This window comes from Carcharhinus amblyrhynchos, chromosome 23 (genome assembly GCF_965287045.1).
Source record: "Carcharhinus amblyrhynchos chromosome 23, sCarAmb.v2.hapA, whole genome shotgun sequence".
Lineage (NCBI taxonomy): Eukaryota > Metazoa > Chordata > Chondrichthyes > Carcharhiniformes > Carcharhinidae > Carcharhinus > Carcharhinus amblyrhynchos.
Window position 1 is genome coordinate 14209990 of NC_137346.1, and position 20745 is coordinate 14230734.

Consider the following 20745-nt stretch of genomic DNA (forward strand, 5'->3'; position numbering starts at 1 on the left):
GCATTGGAACAGGCACCTAAGATTGTGGTTTTCTATCTCATGAAAATAAAGGCATCTACTCAATGCTGAACCCAAGTGTCAGCCTGGATTATAACCTGCACCTCTATAGTGGAGCTTGAACCTATGACCTTCTGATATGCTGACAATTGTGCATTCCTGCATCATACATCCCCCAAAATGGTTCAGCACAGGCTTCACTCTAGAACCCTGTCATTACTAATAAGAAATAGAAGCACTGATATAATGGGCAATTCCTCATATTTACTGCCACAGTTCCTGATCAATCTAAAAAAAATGGGATGTGAAATTGGACACCAGAAATTTAAAGTTTTTAAAGTCTAGAAGTTTTAAAGGTTATTTATTAGTGTCAGAATTATGCTTACATTAACACTGCAATGAAGTTACTGTGAAAAATCCCCTAGTTGCCTGTTCTGGTGCCTGTTCAGGTACACTGAGGGAGAATTTAGCATGGCCAATGTATCTAACCAGCACATTTTTCAGACTGTGGGAGGAAACTGGAGCACCCAATGGAAACCCACACTGAACAAGGAGAATGTGTAGACCCTGCACAGACAGTGACTCAAACTGGGAATTGAACAAGGGTTCCTGCTGCTGTGAGGGGCAGCACAGTGGTTAACATTGCTGCCTCACAGAGCCAGGGACCTGGGTTCGATTCCCGGCTTGAGTAATTGTCCATGTGGAGTTTGCATGTTCTCCCCGTACTTGAGTGGGTTTCCTTCAGGTGCTCCGATTTCGCCCCACAGTCCAAAAATGTGCAGGTTAGATTGATTGGTCATGCTAAATTGCTCCTTAGGGTTAGGGAGATGTCAGGGTGATTAGTAGGGTAAAAATCTGGGGTTACAGGGATAGGGCCTGGGTGGGATTGTTGACGGTGCAGGCCTGTTGAGCCGAATGGCTCCTTCTGCACTGTAGGGATTCTACGAGGCAGCAGTGCTGACCACTGTGCCAAAACCTACATTAACCTGTTCAGGTACACGGAGGAGGACGTGAATAATTTGCCGGGTGTTAGCGATGGAAAGATGGTAGGAGTGGAGGGTCTCAATGACATTATTGTTACTAGAGAGGCGGTGCTCGACAGACTGGAGGGACTGATTGCGGACAAGTCCCCAGGACCGGATGGAATGCATCCAAGGGTTCTGAAGGAAATGGCGGAGGTGATAGTGGATGCCTTGGTGATTATTTTCCAAGCGTCGCTGGATTCCGGGGAAGTGCCGGAAGATTGGAAAACGGCTAATGTTACGCCGTTGTTTAAGAAGGGTGGCAGGCAAAAGGCGGGGAATTATAGGCCGGTTAGTTTAACGTCTGTTGTAGGAAAAATGTTAGAATCCGTGATCAAGGAGAAAATAGCGAGGCATCTTGAGCAGAATTGTTTGGTAGAGCAGACGCAGCACGGTTTCGTTAAGGGGAAGTCGTGTCTGACAAATTTATTGGAGTTCTATGAGGATGTGTCTAGGGTGGTGGATAGAGGAGAGCCGGTGGATGTGGAGTTTCTTGATTTTCAGAATGTGTTTGACAAGGTGCCTCACAAGAGGTTATTGCAGATGGTAAGGGGGCATGGAGTTGGGGGTAGGGTGTTAGCGTGGATAGAGGATTGGCTGTCAAATAGGAGGCAGAGAGTGGGGGTCAATGGGTGCTATTCGGATTGGCGGTTGGTGACTAGTGGAGTGCCCCAGGGACCGGTGCTGGGGCCTCAGCTATTCACCATTTATATAGATGATCTGGAGGAGGGAACCGAGTGCATGGTGTCGAAATTTGCTGATGACACCAAGATTGGTGGAACGGTAAATTGTGCGGAGGGTGTGGAGAGTCTGCAGAAGGATCTAGATAGGCTGGGCGAATGGGCCAGGAACTGGCAAATGGAATTTAATGTTGGCAACTGTGAGGTTGTCCACTTTGGTAGGAATAATGGTAGGAAGGACTATTACTTACGTGGCGAAAAACTGCAGCATGCGACAGTGCAGAGGAACTGCGGGGTCCTTGTGCATGAGTCGCAAAAACCCAGCCTGCAGGTGCAGCAGGTGGTCAGGAAGGCTAATGGGATGCTGGCCTTCATAGCGAGGGGGATTGAATATAAAAGTAGGGAGGTCTTGCTGCAGCTGTATAGGGCACTGGTGAGGCCGCAGCTGGAGTACTGTGTGCAGTTTTGGTCGCCGCATTTACGCAAGGATATTTTGGCCTTGGAGGGAGTGCAGAGGAGGTTTACTAGGCTGATTCCAGAGTTGAGGGGGTTGAACTATGAGGACAGGCTGAATAAACTAGGCTTGTACTTGTTAGAGTTTAGAAGAATGAGGGGAGATCTCATTGAGATAAGATGTTGAATGGGATGGATAGGATAGAGGTGGAGAGGCTCTTCCCGCTCAGAAAGGACAGTAGGACTAGAGGGCACAGCCTCAAGATAAAGGGGGGGGCGGTTTAGAACGGAGTTGAGGAGGAACTTATTCACTCAAAGGGTGGTGAATCTCTGGAATTCTCTGCCCGTTGAAGTGGTGGAGGCTGCCTCGCTCAATATTTTTAAGACGCGGGTTGATAGGTTTTTGATAGGCAAGGGGATTAAGGGTTATGGGGAGAGGGCGGGAATGTGGAACTGAGCCACGACAGATCAGCCATGATCTTATTGAATGGCGGGGCAGGCTTGAGGGGCTAGATGGCCTACTCCTGCTCCTATTTTTTATGTTCTTATTAACATCACCGCCTTACTTATTCTCTTTAACAAACACGTTCACTCCAATTAATTTGCATTCTTTCCAAACTGGTTTGCCCCAATCTCTTCTGCATCCCACCCCCACCCTCACCCTCCTCCCACAAAAAGAAACAAAGTACAATGATCTTCAATGAGGTGGAGGGTTCAAATGCTACCAACAGCAAGGTTAAACAGTAGTTACTTTGTCAAATAGTGGACCAGATGAAATATCAAGTCAGTAAAGTGGCTTTCGGCCTACCCCATGTGCAACTCACCCCAGCTGGAAGGTCTAATTCATTATCACACCTTTTGAATAACAGTGCAGTCTTTGTCCATTGGTGTTGGGACTCTTAAATCTACCCCATGACATAAATGGTCAGTTCTTGTTTAGCTCCCAGGTATAGCACCAGACATTTTTTTTCAATGGTTTGCTTCTTAGGGGCTAGCAAGAGAGATACACTCAAAGACAGAGCAGTATTAACTTGGATAAGGAGAATGATATGGGCCAGATTATGTAAGGTGACCATCAGGGGCGGCATGGTGGCACAGTGGTTAGCGCTGTTGTCTCACAGCGCTAGGGACCTCAGTTCGATTCCCAGCTGCGGTCACTGTCTGTGTGGAGATTTGCACGGTCTCCCCGAGTCTATGTGGTTTCCTCCCACGAAAGACGAGCTGGTTGGGTGCATTGGCCATGCGCAATTCTCCGTGTCCCCGACAGGCACCGGAGTGTGGTGACGAGGGGATTTTCACAGTAATTTCATTGCCGTGTTAATGTAAGCTTACTTGTGACTATTAAATGAACTTTAACTTACGTCAGTAGAAGAGCTGAAAAAAAAGTAAAGCTAAAAATAAATTCAACCATAAGTCAAAAAAAGGAAAACAAATACAGATAAAGAACAAAACAGAAAATTCGGAACATACCGAACAGGTCAGGCAGCGTCTGTGGAAAGGGCATGAGTTAACATTTCAGCTCATTGACGTTTCATCAGAACTGACTTAGAGCTTTTTTTTAAACATTGAAGAGACCAGAAAATGGCAGTTGTGTCCCACAGTAAAATCCCTTAACTTATAAAAGCAAAACATTGCAAACCAATGAAAAATATGAGTCTGGTAATCTGCCACTGGTTGTTACGTGCATGCTTGCTCTCCATATGACACAGGAGGGCCAAAACACCTACAGACACTAACTTGGAGAGGGCAGTGGCGTGCCGATTGAAGTGTCTTAACTCAACCTCCCCAGCAAACAGGTTAGACTTAACTAACTCTCAGCAAATTCCCAGACACCAGCCTGAGGGGCTACAAAAGGCCAGTCACTGCTGACAGGCATGTGGGCATGAGAAAAGTAATTAGTCACAAAGAATGCGGATAGAATTCAGAGGTCTGGCTGTCAAGGACCATTAGCATCTGACTAACACTGTCTGCCGAAAATGTAATGGAAGTTTCTTGTGCATAAATAAACTTAAACCAGACACTAACATTGAGATTTTGAAGAAGACCACAGACATTTTTCTTGGCAACTCAGCCAACAATTCAAAGATGCTGTACAGATTGAAAAAGAAACTATTTCAAGTTGGTCATTTTGGAAGGATCAAATGTTACAATGCAATTTGGGTGGCACTGTGGTTAGCGCTGCTACCTCACAGTGCTAGGGACCTGAATTCAAAGCAGGCTGGGTTGATTGTCTGTGCGGAGTCTGCATGTTCTCCCTGTGTCTGTGTGGGTTTCCTCTGGGTGCTCCGGCTTCCTCCCACAGTCCGAAGATATGCAGGTTAGCCATGGGAGATGTGTGGGGTTAAGGGGATAGGCGGGGGAGAAAGGCTAACTAGTGCCCCTGACATGAAGGGTCAATTTAGCATGGCCAATCAACCTAACCTGCCATCTTTGGACTGTGGAAGGAAACCGGAGCACCTGGAGGAAACCCACACAGACACGGGGAGAACATGCAAACTCCACACAGGCAAGCCGGGAATTGAACTTGGGTCTGTGGCGCTGTGAGGCGGCAGTGCCACTACGCTGGAAAACCGTAGCAGATCTCAAAGCATCTATGCGAAGACAGCATCAGAATTAATATATCAAGACCTGTTGAGTTTTTTCAGCATCTTCTGTTTTTATGTCAGGTTTCCACCATCCGCAGTATTTTGCTTTTATCTCAGGGGTGTTAGTTGTGTGTTGAGACTTGGTGATGGCACTAACCAGTGATTCAAGAATTAAGTAGGATAAAGGAGATTCCAACACGGACACTCGTTTCTTTACTGATCATATCTTACCACTACGCCATCCGTCAGTGTGCTGCCCGAGAACCGCTTGGCTAACAACCCCTCAAAGTTCGTTGTTCTTTGAATGGCAAACAGCAGCAGCTTCACTTCAATTTCCTTGGCTCTGGTTCGCATTATTTTAGCCAGCTCGATCCTAAAACAGAAGAAAAATGTTCTCCTTAGACAAGATCTACCCATTCTCACATTTTCAAAGTAAAGAACTTATCCAAGGAATGGAAAGAAAAAGCAACTTGACAAATTGAAGCAAAATTCAGAGCACCCTCTAAGTGCTAGTGAGCACCGCCCATGTAAAGAGCTCCTGAGGTTGGATCTTAGTCAACGTTGAGTTGGATGATCCTTCCTTCGTCAGAGCTCAGACGCAGAGTCACCCAGACTCAAAACGTTGGCTCTGATCTCTCTCCACGGATGCTGAGTTTTCTCAGCATTTTCTGTTTTTGTTTCAGATTCCAGCATCCGCAGCATTTTGTTTTTATCTGAACTATTGTGAGATATAATCTCAGCAGGTCTGATAGCATCCCCTAGTCACCACACTCCAGCGCCTCCAATGGCTCTTCATTGGAGCTCTTATGAACAGTCATCCAGACTTGAAACAATGGTTCTATTCTTTCTTCATAGATGCTATCAGACTTGTTGATTTCCCAGCATTTGCTGTTTTTGTGTCAGATTCCAGCGTCTCCAGTATTTTGCCTTCATCTTAGTTTCAGTCGCCTCTTGTGTGTGGTCACCCTCAATGACAACACTTTGAGTCCTCAGCCAGGTCACTTGAGAAAACACAACAATGGCATTTTGCTCCAGTTTGGGTCAGGTACAAGAGGAAAGTTTGAATTCACACTGTTCAAGCACTAGATCATGTGATCTAGTCATGGTGTGGTCTCATCAGTGTCTGCAAAACTTCTCAGACTATTTGACTAGACCAGCTGAAGACAGGAAGGTGATTAAAAATCCTATACCTGGGCAAAACTGTTAAATAATAATTTTTAAAAAGGGGATGAGGATCTGTTGAAACCTGTCAACCACAGAAACCACGACCCTTCATTGCTTTTGGAAAGGCAAGAGACATTCATGGTAATCTGGCAAAAGTAAAGGACAAAGATGAATATTAAACACACGAAGCAGGGACTGGAGTGGGTCATCCAGCCTCTCAAGCCTGCTCCGCCATCCATCCAGATCATGGCTGACCTAATGCCTCTACATCATTTTCCTGCATGATCCCAATATCCCCTGATATCTTTAATATCTAGAAAGCTATCAATCTCTGTCTTGAATATAGCCAATGATTGAACCTCTACAGCCCTCTGGGCTAGACAATTTCAAAGACTCACTAGCCCCCGAGTGCTTACTGCATCTACTACGTATAAAGTAAAAGTTTATTTATTGGTCACAAGTAGGTTTACATTAACACTGCAATGAAGTTACTGCGAAAATCCCCTAGTCGCCACACTCTGGCACCTGTTCGGGTACATTGAGGGATAATTTAGCATGACCAATGCACCTAACCAGCATACCTTTCAGACTGTAGGAGGAAACCGGAGTACCTGGTGGAAACACACGCAGACACAGGGAGAATGTGCAGATTCTGCACAGACAGTGACCCAAGCTAAGAATCAAACCCAGATCCCATGCGTTGTGATGCAGCAGTGCTAATCACTGTGCCAGCCTTCACATTTATCCACATTATATCTCACCTGCCACATTCTTGCCCACTCACTCTGCCTGTCTAAATCCCTTTGAAGTTTTTTTTACATCCTCCTCACAACTCATATTCAAATCTAGCTTTGTGTCTTCAGCAAACTTGGAAATATTACATTTGGTTCCCACTTCAAAGCGCTGATATAGATTGTGAATAGCTAGGGCCCAAGCACTGGTCCTTGCAGTACTCCATTAGCCACGGCCTGCCAATTTGAGAATGACCTGTTGATTCACACACACTGTTTTCTATCTGTTAACCAATTCTCCACTCATGCCAGTACATCACCCCCAATCCCGTGTGTTCCAATTCTGCTCAGTAGCTTCCTGTGCAGAACCTTATTGAAAGCCTTCTGAACATGCAGGTACACCACATCTACTGGATCCCTCATGTCTATTTGGCTAGTTGCATCCATTAAAAAAAACTGTGACAGGTGTGCCAAACATCATCATACATCTGCTTTATACCTGGTGACGTGGCAAAACTCCACAGTAATCCGTTCACTCATGCACCATTCCTGTGGGAACATCCGGCCATATTTCTCTTCGTAATCCACCAGTTGCCGTTTAATCCATGCATAGCGTCGATCTATCTTATCCAGCCATGCCACCTAGTCAAAGCATTAAAACGAAACGGTGAGAACACATTGCGGCTTTCCTGTTGTGAACTAAAATCATATCCATCACAACTGTTTGTCAGCTCTCAATTTGCAAATCCCTCACAGTCTCAAAGTAAACTTGTTAGAATCATTTATGTATTCATGCCAACCAGTCTGAGCAAATACGGCAGGTTTACCTTGCGACTGCTGATCATTACGTTCAGACACACATCTCGGGACCTGGGTGACTCTGGTGCAACACCCAAGCACAATATAAAAGAGGTATGCAATAGATGCGAGTGAATGGGTATCAGACCAATTCGCTCCACTTTAAAACTGACATCTCAACGTCAGAGCTGCAGCAACAGGTTAGCTACAATAAAAGGCACAAGTGGGCACCGCCATTAAAGTGGAGAGTAAATAGACTATCGGATTACTGTTTAGTCTATTTCATGATCTCTGACCCAACACACACATGAATTGATCGATCTGCATGAGTCCAGGGTGAGGAATGCAGCGTTGTCATGTGGTTCACAAATTTACAATAAGCTCCTTCCTGTTAAACTAACAAGGTCATGTAAGCTCTACCCTTAAATTTGCTTTTCCGTTACAAGCAGATATTGCCATAACAATTTATATACTCTCATATTTCTCGGATAACAACTTCATTTTCCACCATACTCTCTTGGTCTCAGGCCTCCTTTAGTCCCTCAACCTACTGGCTATTCTTCACACCAGATTCAAGCAGAGCATTCAGACCATGGGGACCACCACATATGAGCACAATTCTTCTGTTGCCCTACATGCACAGAAGGAAACTTCCAACAGGAATCACTGGATAACAACCAGTTAAGAAAACTCGCCAACGCCTCTGCTTTCTCAGGAGGCTAAGGAAATTTGGCATGTCAGCTGCGGGTCTCACTGATTTTTACAGACGTACCACAGAAAGCATCCTTTACAGGTGTATCACAGCTTGGTATGGCTCCTGCTCTGCTCAAGACCCCAAAGAGCTACGAAGGGTCATGAACGAAACCCAGTCAATCACGCAAACCAGCCTCCCATCCATTGACTCTGTCAACACTTCCCGCTGCCTCAGAAAAGCAGCCAGCATTACAAAGGACCCCACGCGCCCCAGACATACTCTCTTCCACCTTCTTCCATCAGGAAAGAGATACAAAAGTCTGAGGACATGTACCAACCGATTCAAGAACAGCTTCTTCCCTGCTGCCATCAGACTTTTGAATGGACCTACCTTGTGTTAAGTTGATCTTTCTCTAAACCCTAGATACGATTGTAACACTACATTTTGCACTCTCTCCTTTCCTTCTCTACGAACGGTATGCTTTGTGTATATGGTACACAAGAAACAATATTTTTCACTGTGTGCTAATACATGTGACAATAATAAATCAAATCAAAGGAGCAGGAGCCCTGGTCGATTTGTCTTCTTCCCTGGCCCAAGCACTGAAGCCACGGGCCATCTGTTTGAAATTGAGTAACTCCACAGGGGGCAGGAATTTTAAAACTAACTTTCCAAAGTGTCAATTGGCTGAAGTGAAAATTTGAGTTCATCCAGCAAGACCCCAGATTTCAGTGTTTGTGAAACGTTGCAGCAATTCCGAGCGCCAACTGCAGAACAAAGACTGCCTTCTGGGCCTCCCAGTAATTACTGTAAGCTGAAGTATTCATTCAGCTTCATGCTTACTTACATCTTGGTTTTCCTGGAACAAAACAAGGTATTCCGAAAGATGTTGCTTTGTAAACTTTTTAATGATTTCCTGTTTAATTTTGGGATCCAGCACATTGGCAACCAGGCAGGCATCGCGCAGGACGTTACTGGGACCCGCTGGTCTCTGCAAAGATGGAAAGGAAAATTCACCAACAATTAGATATCCAGCGAAAGCTATATGTATTTTTAAAGTTTAAATGTCAGCTATGTGTCTCGCACTTTTAAGAAAAGGGCTGTCATACCCTGATGCTTACAAGATATCGGGCAGAATTTTACCAGCACGCCCGTCCCAGACTCGGGACGGGCGAGGCTCACAGAATGGCATTCTCTGTTGCCCTCGGTTGGGCGAGGCAATAAAATTCCAGCAATCATTTCCATTTTAGAAGTGGAATCTCCTCTCTTTCGTGTATTGTTGAAAAGTAAAATTCAATGCTGTTTTTAATTTGTTTGAGGAATGGGGCTTCATTGACTGATCCAGCATTTATTGCTTACCTCCAATTGCCCTTGAACAGAGTGGCTTGCTAGGCCATTTAAGAATGACCCACATTGCTGTGGGTCTGGAGCCACATGTAGGCCAGACCAGGTAAGGACAGAAGATTTCCTTCCCTAAAGGGAATTAGTGAACCAGCGGGCTTTTTATGACAATTGATAGCGGCTTTACGGTCATCTGTCAATTCCAGATTTTACAGAGTTCAAATTTCATCATCGGCCATGTGGAATCTGAACGCAGGTTCCCCAAAGCAGAACCCTGGGTCTCTAGATTATTAGTGCTGTGATAATACCATTACGCCACCACCTCCCCTTGCACTTTTGAGAATATGATTTAACATGGCTGAAACTCAATGTGTCATGGAATCAGTTTGTATTTTGCTTTAGATGTGCTCAATGTTAGACAGATTCAAAAAAGTCGAACAGAAAAATCTGCTTTATGGTAACTTTCTTGGATAGGTTATGCTGAAAAGTTCAAGTTCAAAGGTCAAGCTCAATTAATTAATCATCAATTCAGGATAATACTGAAACATGTTAATTATTAAAAGCAAACTTGCAGTTGCAGGTTGGTTAACAATGACTGCTATACTACTTCAATGCAAAAATGAAAGAAAAAAAACACGTAATTCCTTTTCACTTTATGTGAAAGGTCTTTGTTCCAGCTCTTACTCCCAAAAGCACCATCCTGAATCTCAGAAAGGAAATAAGCCATCAGTTCCCTCTGCCAACAACATTTTACCACGTCCTGACTTGGTCTGGCCTACATGTGACTTGAGATCCACAGCAATGTGGTTCATTTCTAAATGCTCTCTGAAATGGCCCAGCAAGCCACTCTGTTCATGGGCAATTAGGGATGGGCCAGCCAATGATGCCCCATTCCCAGAACGAATAAATCAAAATATTGAATCTATAATAAACAACACATGAAAGGTGTTGTTGAAGGTGCTGATAAGTCTCCACAGATGACTTGCTTCTCATTCTTTCTTTTTATGTTTTTCTTTCAAGCACAACAAGCTGGCTTCCCACTTCATAGCTCCACGTCATGGCAGAGCTAAGAATGGGAAATATGTTTCAAAAACTGGATGAATGAAGTGCCAACATACGGCTTTGGCTTGGAACGTCCGAACACAGAATTGCATTTTTTAAATATTTGTTTTTTCCATTGTGCTGACCAGGACATATTTTTATTTTGAAACTCAATGCTATCTTCATGATTCAGTCCATAATAACTGGGATAGTATGAGAATGACGAGCACTGGAAATATATTGTTTAAGTTTGACGCGGCGATGCTAGCGTTGGACCGGGGGTGGGCAAAGTAAGAAGTCTCACAACACCAGATTAAAGTCCAACAGGTTTATTTGGAATCACGAGCTTTCGGAGCGCTGCTCCTTCATCAGGTGAGTGTGAGCAAGTTTAAGTTTGTTTATTAATGTCATAAGTAGGTTTTCATTGACCCTGCAATGGTGGCACAGTGGTTAGCACTATTGCCTCATGGCACCAGGGACCTGGGTTCAATTCCCAGCTTGGGTCACTGTCTTGCGCATTCTTCCTGTGTGCCAGATGCTCTGGTTCTCTCCCACAGTCCAAAGATTTGCAGGCTAGGTGGATTGGTTGTGCTAAATTCTCCTTCAGTGTACCCGAACACGTGCTGGAATGTGGCGATTCGGGGATTTTCGCAGTAATTTCATTGCAGTGTGAATGTAAGCCTACTTGTGACTAATAAATACATAAACAAAGTTTAAGTTACTGTGAAAATCCCCGAGTCGCCACACTCCGGTGCCTGTCTGGATGCACGGTGCGAAAATTTAGCATGGCCGATGCACCTAATCAGCATGTCTTTCTGACTGTGGGAGGAAACTGGAGCACACAGAGGAAACCTATGCAGACACGGGGAGAATGCGCAGACTCCGCACAGACAGTGACCCGAGCTGGGAATCGAACCCGGGTCCCTGGTGCTATGAAGCAGCAGTGCTAACCAGTGTGCCACCGTGCTGCATTTCAATGTAGGTTAGAGAGATTAGCATTTCGGGTACGGACTTTTCAAAACTGACTGAGGATCTTCATCGGAAGCAGAAGATCTCCTTTTGAGACGCCAACAGGCTGCATAAGTTCCCAGTCTCTTTGGTTTTGTTTTATGTGCAGTTTTTTTCCTTTGTCTATTTACATTGGATGAGGATCTGGGACCAGATCAACAATTCATTCCCTCCACTTGGGCAATCAATCAAATTATTTGGCAATACAAGTGCACAGAAAGTCACACCAAAATCAGAAGACAGAAAACGGGCAGAGGCATTCAAGAGGTTATAAAATGCACACAGGCAGGATGTGAAAACTAAACTTTAGCAGGACATTCTCACCTTTGTTCCCTGGGATGGGAAAGCCTCTTCAAAATCCGCCAGGATCTGTTGTCCCAGCTCAGTCTGAGCAGCTCGTACCCTGACAAAACAAAATCAGAACTTCCTGAAATTTCAGACTCTAGCTGTGAAAATAAATGGGACATTCAAGTCAGTTCTGCACTCACAAACTGCAAGTTGACTGGCAGAGATAACACCAACAACAAAAAACAAATTATAGCTGGCTATTAGTTATTTTGCATCTGGGTAGGACTTGGCCATGTACAAATCTGGCTGCTGCACTTACCCACAAGAGTAACTCTTTGGTGTAAAGCATTTTTGAGATGTCCTGAGGATGTGGAAGCTGGGTAACATAACTTTTTTATGAAGGTTTACTTTGCTTCTCCAGAGTGGCAGCGGTGCTGCATTTGACAGCACTCTTACCTGTGAATTTAGATTCATAGAATCCAACAGTGCAGAAGAGGGCCACTCGGCCCATTGGGTCTACACTGACCACAATCCCACCCAGATCCTATCCCCAAACGCCATGCATTTAACCTAGCTAGTCCCCCTGACACTAAGGGGCAATTTAGCATAGCCAATCCACCTGACCTGCACATCTCTCAGACTGTGGGAGGAAACTGGAGCACCCAGAGGAAACCCACACAGACACAGGAAGAACATGCAGACTCCGCAGACAGTGATCCAAGCCGGGATGTGAACCTAGGTCCCTGGCACTGTGAGACAGCAGTGCTAACCACAGTGCCACCTTACCTGTGAGTTTAAGTCTCAGTCTAGAGACTTGAGCAATAGGTCCAGGCTAACATTCCACTGCATTACTTGAGGGAATGCTACACTGTTTGAAGTGCCATTTCTTGGATGAGACATTAATCCAAAGTCTAGGTAGACGCAACAGATTGCTTTTCATTACTTGAAGAGCGAGGGAGCACGCGCCAGTGTCCTGACAATGTTTATCCCTCAACTGACATCACTAAGACATTGTGGGGGGAGATTTCTGTGGCCGTCCTCGCTGGTCGAATTCTCTGGTACCGTTGCAGTGAATAGAGGCTTGGCTGAGTGCCAAATTCTCCGTCCTCACTTGCAGCGGTGATGGGATGTGAATGGCTGGAAAATGCCAGCCTGTATCTGTTCATGACCAGATTATTACTGTTTGTGGAATCTTGCTTGCACAAATTGGCTGCTGGGTTCCCTACATTATGCTAGTGTTAGCATTCAAAAGGTACCTTACTAGCTGCAAGATGCTCTGGAACATTGAGGTCTTGCAAAGTTAAGGTAGGTTCTTTCTTTCATTTGTTCCTTTAGAAGCAAGTCTTGGGATATGACGGCAGCAAACAAGACTGAATTTTGACGTACAGGCTGAGAAAAAGGCCACATACATTTAGCCTTGCCGACAATTCATAAACAGATTTACAACAGGAGAGCTTGAGGTTACAGAGTGGGATGGCTGACTTTACAGATGCAGCTTGGAAGGCACTGGAAGTTCCTCTCAAACAGCACAGGATGGGTCAGACACCGCATGAAACCTCATTAACCATGGAATGTGACTAGGAGTCCAAACCTGAATAAGTACAGAATGTTCCACCTAACATAGGCTTAAGATTGTAACAACAACATAGCATGCCAGACAAGCACACAGCAACATACTTTTGATTTAGGAGTGTATAATGCCCCTCATAAAAAAAGAGAAAAACTTTGTTCTCTTCATAACAAGACATCTACCATCTTCACTTGTACATGAGAAACTGAGCTATGCACAATTTAGCTCTAGCACTTGATTTATTAGATCATTTTACATTGCCCCTGCCCATTGAAGTTTTTATGACTGGGTTTCAAAGTGGATTCAAGATACTTAAATAACATGTTAATTATTAGAATTAAAACACTGCCTGAATACAGCTTTTGAAACAACTAAATAATTTACCCACTTATAGGAGTTTGGAAATGATTTCGCACTGCTTTATTTGAGTTCTTCATTGTCTCTGAGTCAAAATCCTGGAACTCCCTCCCTTGTGGGCGTACCTACATCATTTGGGCTACAGCGGTTCAAGACAATGACTCACCACCATCTCCTTGAGGGCAATAATGATGCTCACAATAATATAAACGTAAGAGCCAGGAGCAGGAGTAGGCAACTCAAATCTCCTCTGCCATTTAACACGATCATGACTGATCACATCTCAGCCTCATCTCCACCTTCTTGGACACTATAACCCTTTATCCTGCTACTAATTAAAACCTATCTACCTCCTCCTTAAACATGTTCAGTGTCCCGGAGTCCACTGTATTCTGGGGTAGAGAATTCCACAGATTCACAACCCTATGAGTGAAGTAATTCCTCCTCAATTCTGTTTTAAATTTGTCTCTCCTTAGCCTATGGCCTCTCATTCTAGAGCGTCCAACAAGGAGAAACAAGTGCTCTACGTCTACCCTGTCAATGCCCTTTAGAATCTTATATACCTCAATTAGATCTCCTCTCATTCTTAGAATTTATAGATCATAGAATCCCTATAGCACTGACCACAATCCCACTCAGCCCCATCCCCATATCCCCATATATTAACCCCAACACTAATTTAGCACGGCTAATCAACCTAACCCGCACATCTCTAGACTATGGGAGGAAACTGGAGCACACGAAAGAAACTCACACAGACACGGGGAGAATGTGCAAACTCCACACAGATAGTGACCCAAGCAAGGAATCAAACCTGGGTCCTTGGCACTGTAAGGCAGCAATTCTAATTACTGCACCACTCTTCTATCCCACAAATGAATAAAACAAAAAATGAATCTTCACTTCCCATGAATGAATTGAAAAAAGCTTTTCAATTTTTTGCCTTTGACTTCTGAATGGACTTACCTTGCATTAAGTTGATCTTTTTCTACACCCCAGCTATGACCGTAACGCTACATTTTGCACTCTCCCATTTTCTTCTCTATGAACAGTATGCTTGGTGTGTATAGCGCACAAGAAAAAATACTTTTCACTAGATGTTAATACATGTGACAATAATAACTCAAATCCAATCAAATCCCTGGGGATTGTGTGTCATCAAGACTGTTGTGGTCCAAGTGAGAGAGGGTTCGTGTATCTTGTGGCTATTGACTGTACAAGAACATTAGATGGAATATGGCTGCTTATGAATGCAACTCAAGGGTCAAAACAATTGAGTGGGAAGTCTGAGACCCTATGTAGCTGTGTTGGTAAGACTGAGATTACACGGGGGTCCCACATTTGTGCGCGATGTAATGTGTGCTTGTAACTATGAGGTATATATCTTTGTGATAGGGCAATTGGTAATTAGCCATTGTCTACAAACTACCGCAGACATTTCTCTCCATTAGAGAGGCACAATTGGTTATATAGCAAGAGCAGCATCACTTCACATCAAGTGGAGGGTGGGGGCAAGATATGGAGAAACTACTACAGCTGGTACAGGGAATGAACCTACACCGCTGTCAACCAAGGCAATCAATCTTTGCTGTATCGATTACTTAAAGTGAAATTTACTTCTTTAATTTTTTAATCATTCACCTAAGTAACATTTGAAAGATGTTGATTTTATTCGGTTTGTTATGGTAAGTGGAGTGAAATCTTGTTCAGCAGTTTTCATCAGTGTCTACAGGGATGATAATAATCTTGGAAAAGATGGTTTCTATTCAGTTTCATTCCAATGCATTTTCAAATCCGCAGCATTGACGTCCACAGTATACACACAGGCCACACCAACAAACTTCACCACTTAAAACAGCCGATCTGGCTCAGCATTGATCTCAATGGGTAATACCAAGCAACACACATTTTAAATAATTGAAGAAAAGTAATAGGCAACAAAGAACTTCCCTGAGCAATGTCACCCATTGCTAAAGTGGAGCTGTGTGTTTTGATTTGACTTATTTATTACTGTCACATCTCGAGGCCTTGGTCATCATGGCCAGGGGCTTCAATCAGGCTAAACTCAAGAGCATAGTACCAAATTACCACCAACACGTCTCCTGATCCACCAGAGGCCCAAATAGAACATAGAACATAGAACATAGAACATTACAGCGCAGAACAGGCCCTTCGGCCCACGATGTTGCGCCGACCAGTTACAAAAACAATGACCCACTAGCCTATACCAATCCCTTTTCGTCCATAAACCTATCCAGAGATCTCTTAAACGCCCCCAAACTAGACGCATTTACAACTGCAGCAGGCAGGGCATTCCAATCCCTCACCACCCGCTGGGTAAAGAACCTACCCCTGACATCCGTCCTGTAGCTACCCCCCCTTAATTTAAAGCCATGCCCCCTCGTGCTAGCTTTCTCCATCCGAGGAAAAAGGCTATCACTATCCACCCTATCTAAACCTCTAATCATCTTATATGTTTCAATAAGATCCCCTCTTAGCCGCCTTCTTTCCAACGAAAACAACCCTAGATCCCTCAGTCTCTCCTCATAGGACCTCCCCACCATACCAGGCAACATCCTAGTAAACCTCCTCTGCACCCTCTCCAACGCCTCCACATCCTTCTTGTAATGCGGGGACCAGAACTGCACACAGTACTCCAAGTGCGGCCGCACCAGAGTAGTGTACAGTTGCAACATTACACTGCGACTCCTAAATTCAATCCCCCTACCAATAAACGCCAAGACACCGTACGCCTTCTTGACAACCTTATCTACTTGATTCCCAACTTTCAGGGATCTATGTACACACACACCTAGATCCCTCTGTTCATCCACACTATCCTAGACCGCTGCTACACAAATATCAAACATGTCGACTGCTCTAATGCCCATCCACACACTGATAAATCCGACTGCATGACAGTGCTCCTGCTCCCGGCTTGCAAGCAAAATCTGAAGCGGGAGAATTCATCAAAGAAAGTCGTGCAATGTTGGCCTGAGGAATGAGATGATCTCCGATGGGACTGCTTAGAGTCAGTAGACTCGGTCAATTTTAAAAACTCTGCAATCAGCCTGAACAAGTATGCCACTACAGTAACTGACCTCATTAGTAAGTGTGTAGAAGACTGTGTGCCAAGAAAGCAAATACATGTAATCGATTGGTTGGATCAAGAGCACAAAGTCTACAAATATATCATAGTTTAACGGACATTGTTGAGAAAAGATTCACAAAACAGTTGTAATGCATCATTTTCGTTTATCAATAGATTATACTTTTTAGTCCATCCCAAGTATTATACTTAGTAATAAATGCTGGCTAGCCAGTGACATCCATGTCCCACGACTGAATGAATGAATGATGTCATGTTTTTATAATATTCAGAATATGTTTCCTCTCCAACCAAAAAATAAGTTATTACAATAATGTCTGCTCAACAGTCTCTAATTTTAACTTGTGATGCTTTCATCACTTGTTGTGTCAGTAACTTAGTGGATATCTGAGTGGACAAAAGCCTGGACTAGTTTGTAATTTAGAGAGCGCTAATTCAATTCTGACCATTACAGTTTGAGAATTGGAATTCAGTTTTTAAAATCTGTAAAGAAAAACCTGGTAAAGAGGCCACAAAACTGTTGGATTATTGTCTAGAAAATACCATGAACTCATCTTCCACATTATCCTTGCCAACGTGATTCACCCAATCTATGCGTAGATCAGAGTCATTCACGATTATCACCATACTTTTTCTCACCTGTCCCCAGTATTTCTTCCTCTATACCCCATCCTACAGTGTGATAACTGTAACCTATAACCTACTCCCACAGGTGACTTCCTACTTTTATTATTTCAGTGCTACCTGAGCTGATAATATATCTTTATTTTGAGAACTATGGTCATCCCTCTGTTATATACAAATACCATCTTTCTCTCACTTCTGAAATGTCATATACCATTGAGTATTCAGGTCTCAGCCAATGTCATTTTGCAGCTATGTCTCCAGAATGGCTATCAGATCATATACATTTATTTCAATTTGTGTTCTCAATTCAAGTTTTGTAATGAATACTGCAGATATTTAGGTGCAAAGAAAAGTTCTGAACTTTTACTATTTCCAGAACCTCTAGCCTCTAGAAGGCAAATGGAATTTTGTCCTTCACTGCTAGAGAGATGGAGTTTACCATAGAACCCTACAGTGCAGAAAGAGGCCATTCAGCCCATCGAGTCTGCACTGACAAACATCCCACCCAGGCCGTACCCCCATATCCCTACATACTTTACCCAATAATCCCTCTAACCTATGCATCTCAGGACGCTAAGGGGCAATTTTAGCGTGGCCAATCAACCTAACCTGCACATCTTTGGACTGTGGGAGAAAACCAGAGCACCCGGAGGAAACCCACGCAGACACGAGGAGAATGTGCAAGCTCCACACAGACAGTGACCCAAGTCGGGAATCGAACCCAGGTCACTGGCACTGTGAAGCAGCAGTGCTAACCACTGTGCTACCGTGCCGCTGCCGCTGTTTAAAATCAGCAAGGTTATGTCGCAACTCTATAAGGTGCTGGTGAGGCCACACCTGGAGTACTGTGTACAGTTTTGGTCTCCTTACTTGAGAAAGGATATACTGGCAGTGGAGGGGCTGCCGTGGAGATTCGCTAGGATTGAGTAGATGGGGCTATACTCATTGAAATTCAGAAAAATGAAGAGAGATCTTATAGAAACATATAAGATTATGAAGGGAATAGACAAGATAGAAACAGGGAAGTTGTTTCCACTAGTGGGTGAAACTAAAACTAGGGGGCATAGCCTCAAAATAAGAGGGAGCAGGCTTTTTTAGGGCTGAGTTGAGGAGGAACGTCTCCACACAAAGAGTTGTGAATCTGAGGAATTCCCTGCCCAGTGAAGCAATTGAGGCTACCTCATTAAAAGTTTTTAAGGCAAGGATTGATAAATTTTTGAACAGTAAAGGAATTAAGGGTTATGGTGAGCGGGCAGGTAAGTGGAGCTGAGTCCACAAAAAGATCAGTCGTGATCTTATTGAATGGCGGAGCAGGCTCAAGGGGCCAGATGGCCTACTGCTACTCCTTGTTCTTATGTTCTTGCCTGCTGGCTTACTCTGAACTTTACACGTACTGTCTCTTCCTGCCACTCTCTGATTATTGCTTATTACTACCCTGCTCTCATCTTGTCTTCTCTCTGTAACTTATCACATTTTCCCAAATTTAATTCCTCATCTCCACTATTTACTTTGAAGCCCTCTGTACCACCCTAGTTATTATAGGATTTACCAGAACACTGGGTCCAACATACTTGAGGTGAGGACCATCCCAATGCTGATGCCATGAATCAAAACCCATTTCTCTTACAACAGTATTTGAGTCATGTAGGTAACTCTAACCAAATTTTGCCAATGTCAACTTGCTCATGGCTCAGTTAATAATCCAAAGATTAATTAAGCCCCTACTACCCAAGCAGAACGTCTTTTCTAATCCTGCCTTTGTCACTGGTACCAACGTGGACCTTGACCACGTTCCTCCCCTCCCACTGCAAGTTCTTCTCCATCCCTGATTAGATGTCCCAATTCCTGGGACCAGACAGGCAACACCACCTTTGAGAATGTCACTCCTGTTTACAGGGAACTGCCTCGATTTTCCTGACATTCCCATTGACTCATCTCTCTGAATGGCCTTCTGTACTACGGTGCCATGGTCAGTTTACTCATCCACCTGCAGACCCACTTTCATCCACACAAGGTGCAAGCCAAACTTGTCAGGCAATTGCAATGGCTGAGGCTCTTTCATTTCAACCTTCTTGATACTCGGGCCTGCTTCACTCACATTCACACCCTCCTGTCCCTGATTATCAGAAGTCCCTATCCTAAGAAATGTAACTGCCTCCTGGAATAAAATGTCCAAGTAACCTTCCCTCTACCTGATGCATCGTTATGTCTGCAGCTCAGCCTCCATCCAGTTCAATGACTCCAAGTCAAAGCTCCTCAAGCCAAAGGCACTTACGGCAGATGTGTCTGCCCTGGATCACACTGGAGTCCAGGAAATCCCACATTCTTCAGTCGCAACACATCATCTGGTCTGCTATCTTTAATTAATTATTTCTCTTTATTAACTTATATCAACATTTACCTATTTTCTTGTAATGTTGCAACAATTGTATTTTCAGTACATACTCGGTACACAGATTGACCTAACTGGGTCTCTCCTTACATGCCGCTTTTTGAACTTTTGCCGGATCTCTCTTCCTCTCACTCCACTTTTGAACTCTCACCACCAGCTTTGAACCATAAGCCATTCAGTTTGTATTAAACAACTTTCACAGTTTATCACCTTCTCAGAGTAACTACACAAGAAATGTTCACCTTGCTAACAATACCCACAGCATGAGAAATAATAAAAAGAATTGAATCCTCCACTTGCTATGATGCTCCCAATAAACTCCTTTACCAAGTCTGCCCTGGTCACCTGCCCAGGAATGGCACAGTGGCACAGTGGTCAGCACTGCTGCCTCATATTGCCAAGGAGCCAGGTTTGATTCCCGGCTCGGTTCACTGTCTGTGTGGAGTCTGCATGTTCTCCTTGTCTGCGTGCGTTTCCTCCGGGTGCTCCAGTTTCCTCCCACAGTCCGAACGATGTGCAGGTCAGGTGGATTGGCCATGTTAAATTGCCCCTTAGTGTCAGGGGAGCAGTGGTTAGCACTGCTGTCTCACATTGCCAGGGACCTGGGTTTGATTCCCAGCTTGGGCCACTGTCTGTGCAGAGTCTGCAAGTTCTCCCCATGTCTGTGCGGGTTTCCTCTGGGTGCTCCAGTTTCCTCCCACAGTCTGAAAGATGTGCCAGTTAGGTGCATTGGCCATGCTAAATTCTCCCTCAGTTTACCTGAACAGGTGCCAGAGTGTAACAACTAGGGTATTTTCACAGTAACTTCACTGCATTGTTAATGCAAGCCTACTTGCAACACTATTAAATAAACTTTAAAACTTTAAACTTGTTCCATGTTCTTCAACA

General features: G+C 44.2%; 1 protein-coding gene across 1 annotated transcript in view; it reads right to left on the bottom strand.

Annotated features, from left to right (window-relative positions):
* vps53 (VPS53 subunit of GARP complex) overlaps positions 1 to 20745 on the bottom strand; it is a 276635-nt gene that overhangs the window by 165873 nt on the left and 90017 nt on the right. The window contains exons 8-11 of the mRNA XM_080210682.1: positions 11839 to 11917; positions 8972 to 9115; positions 7132 to 7274; positions 4969 to 5110 (exon numbers count right to left, since the gene is read on the bottom strand). Of these exons, the coding sequence (XP_080066808.1) occupies positions 4969 to 5110; positions 7132 to 7274; positions 8972 to 9115; positions 11839 to 11917 (508 nt within the window). The remainder of the gene's footprint in view (positions 1 to 4968; positions 5111 to 7131; positions 7275 to 8971; positions 9116 to 11838; positions 11918 to 20745) is intronic.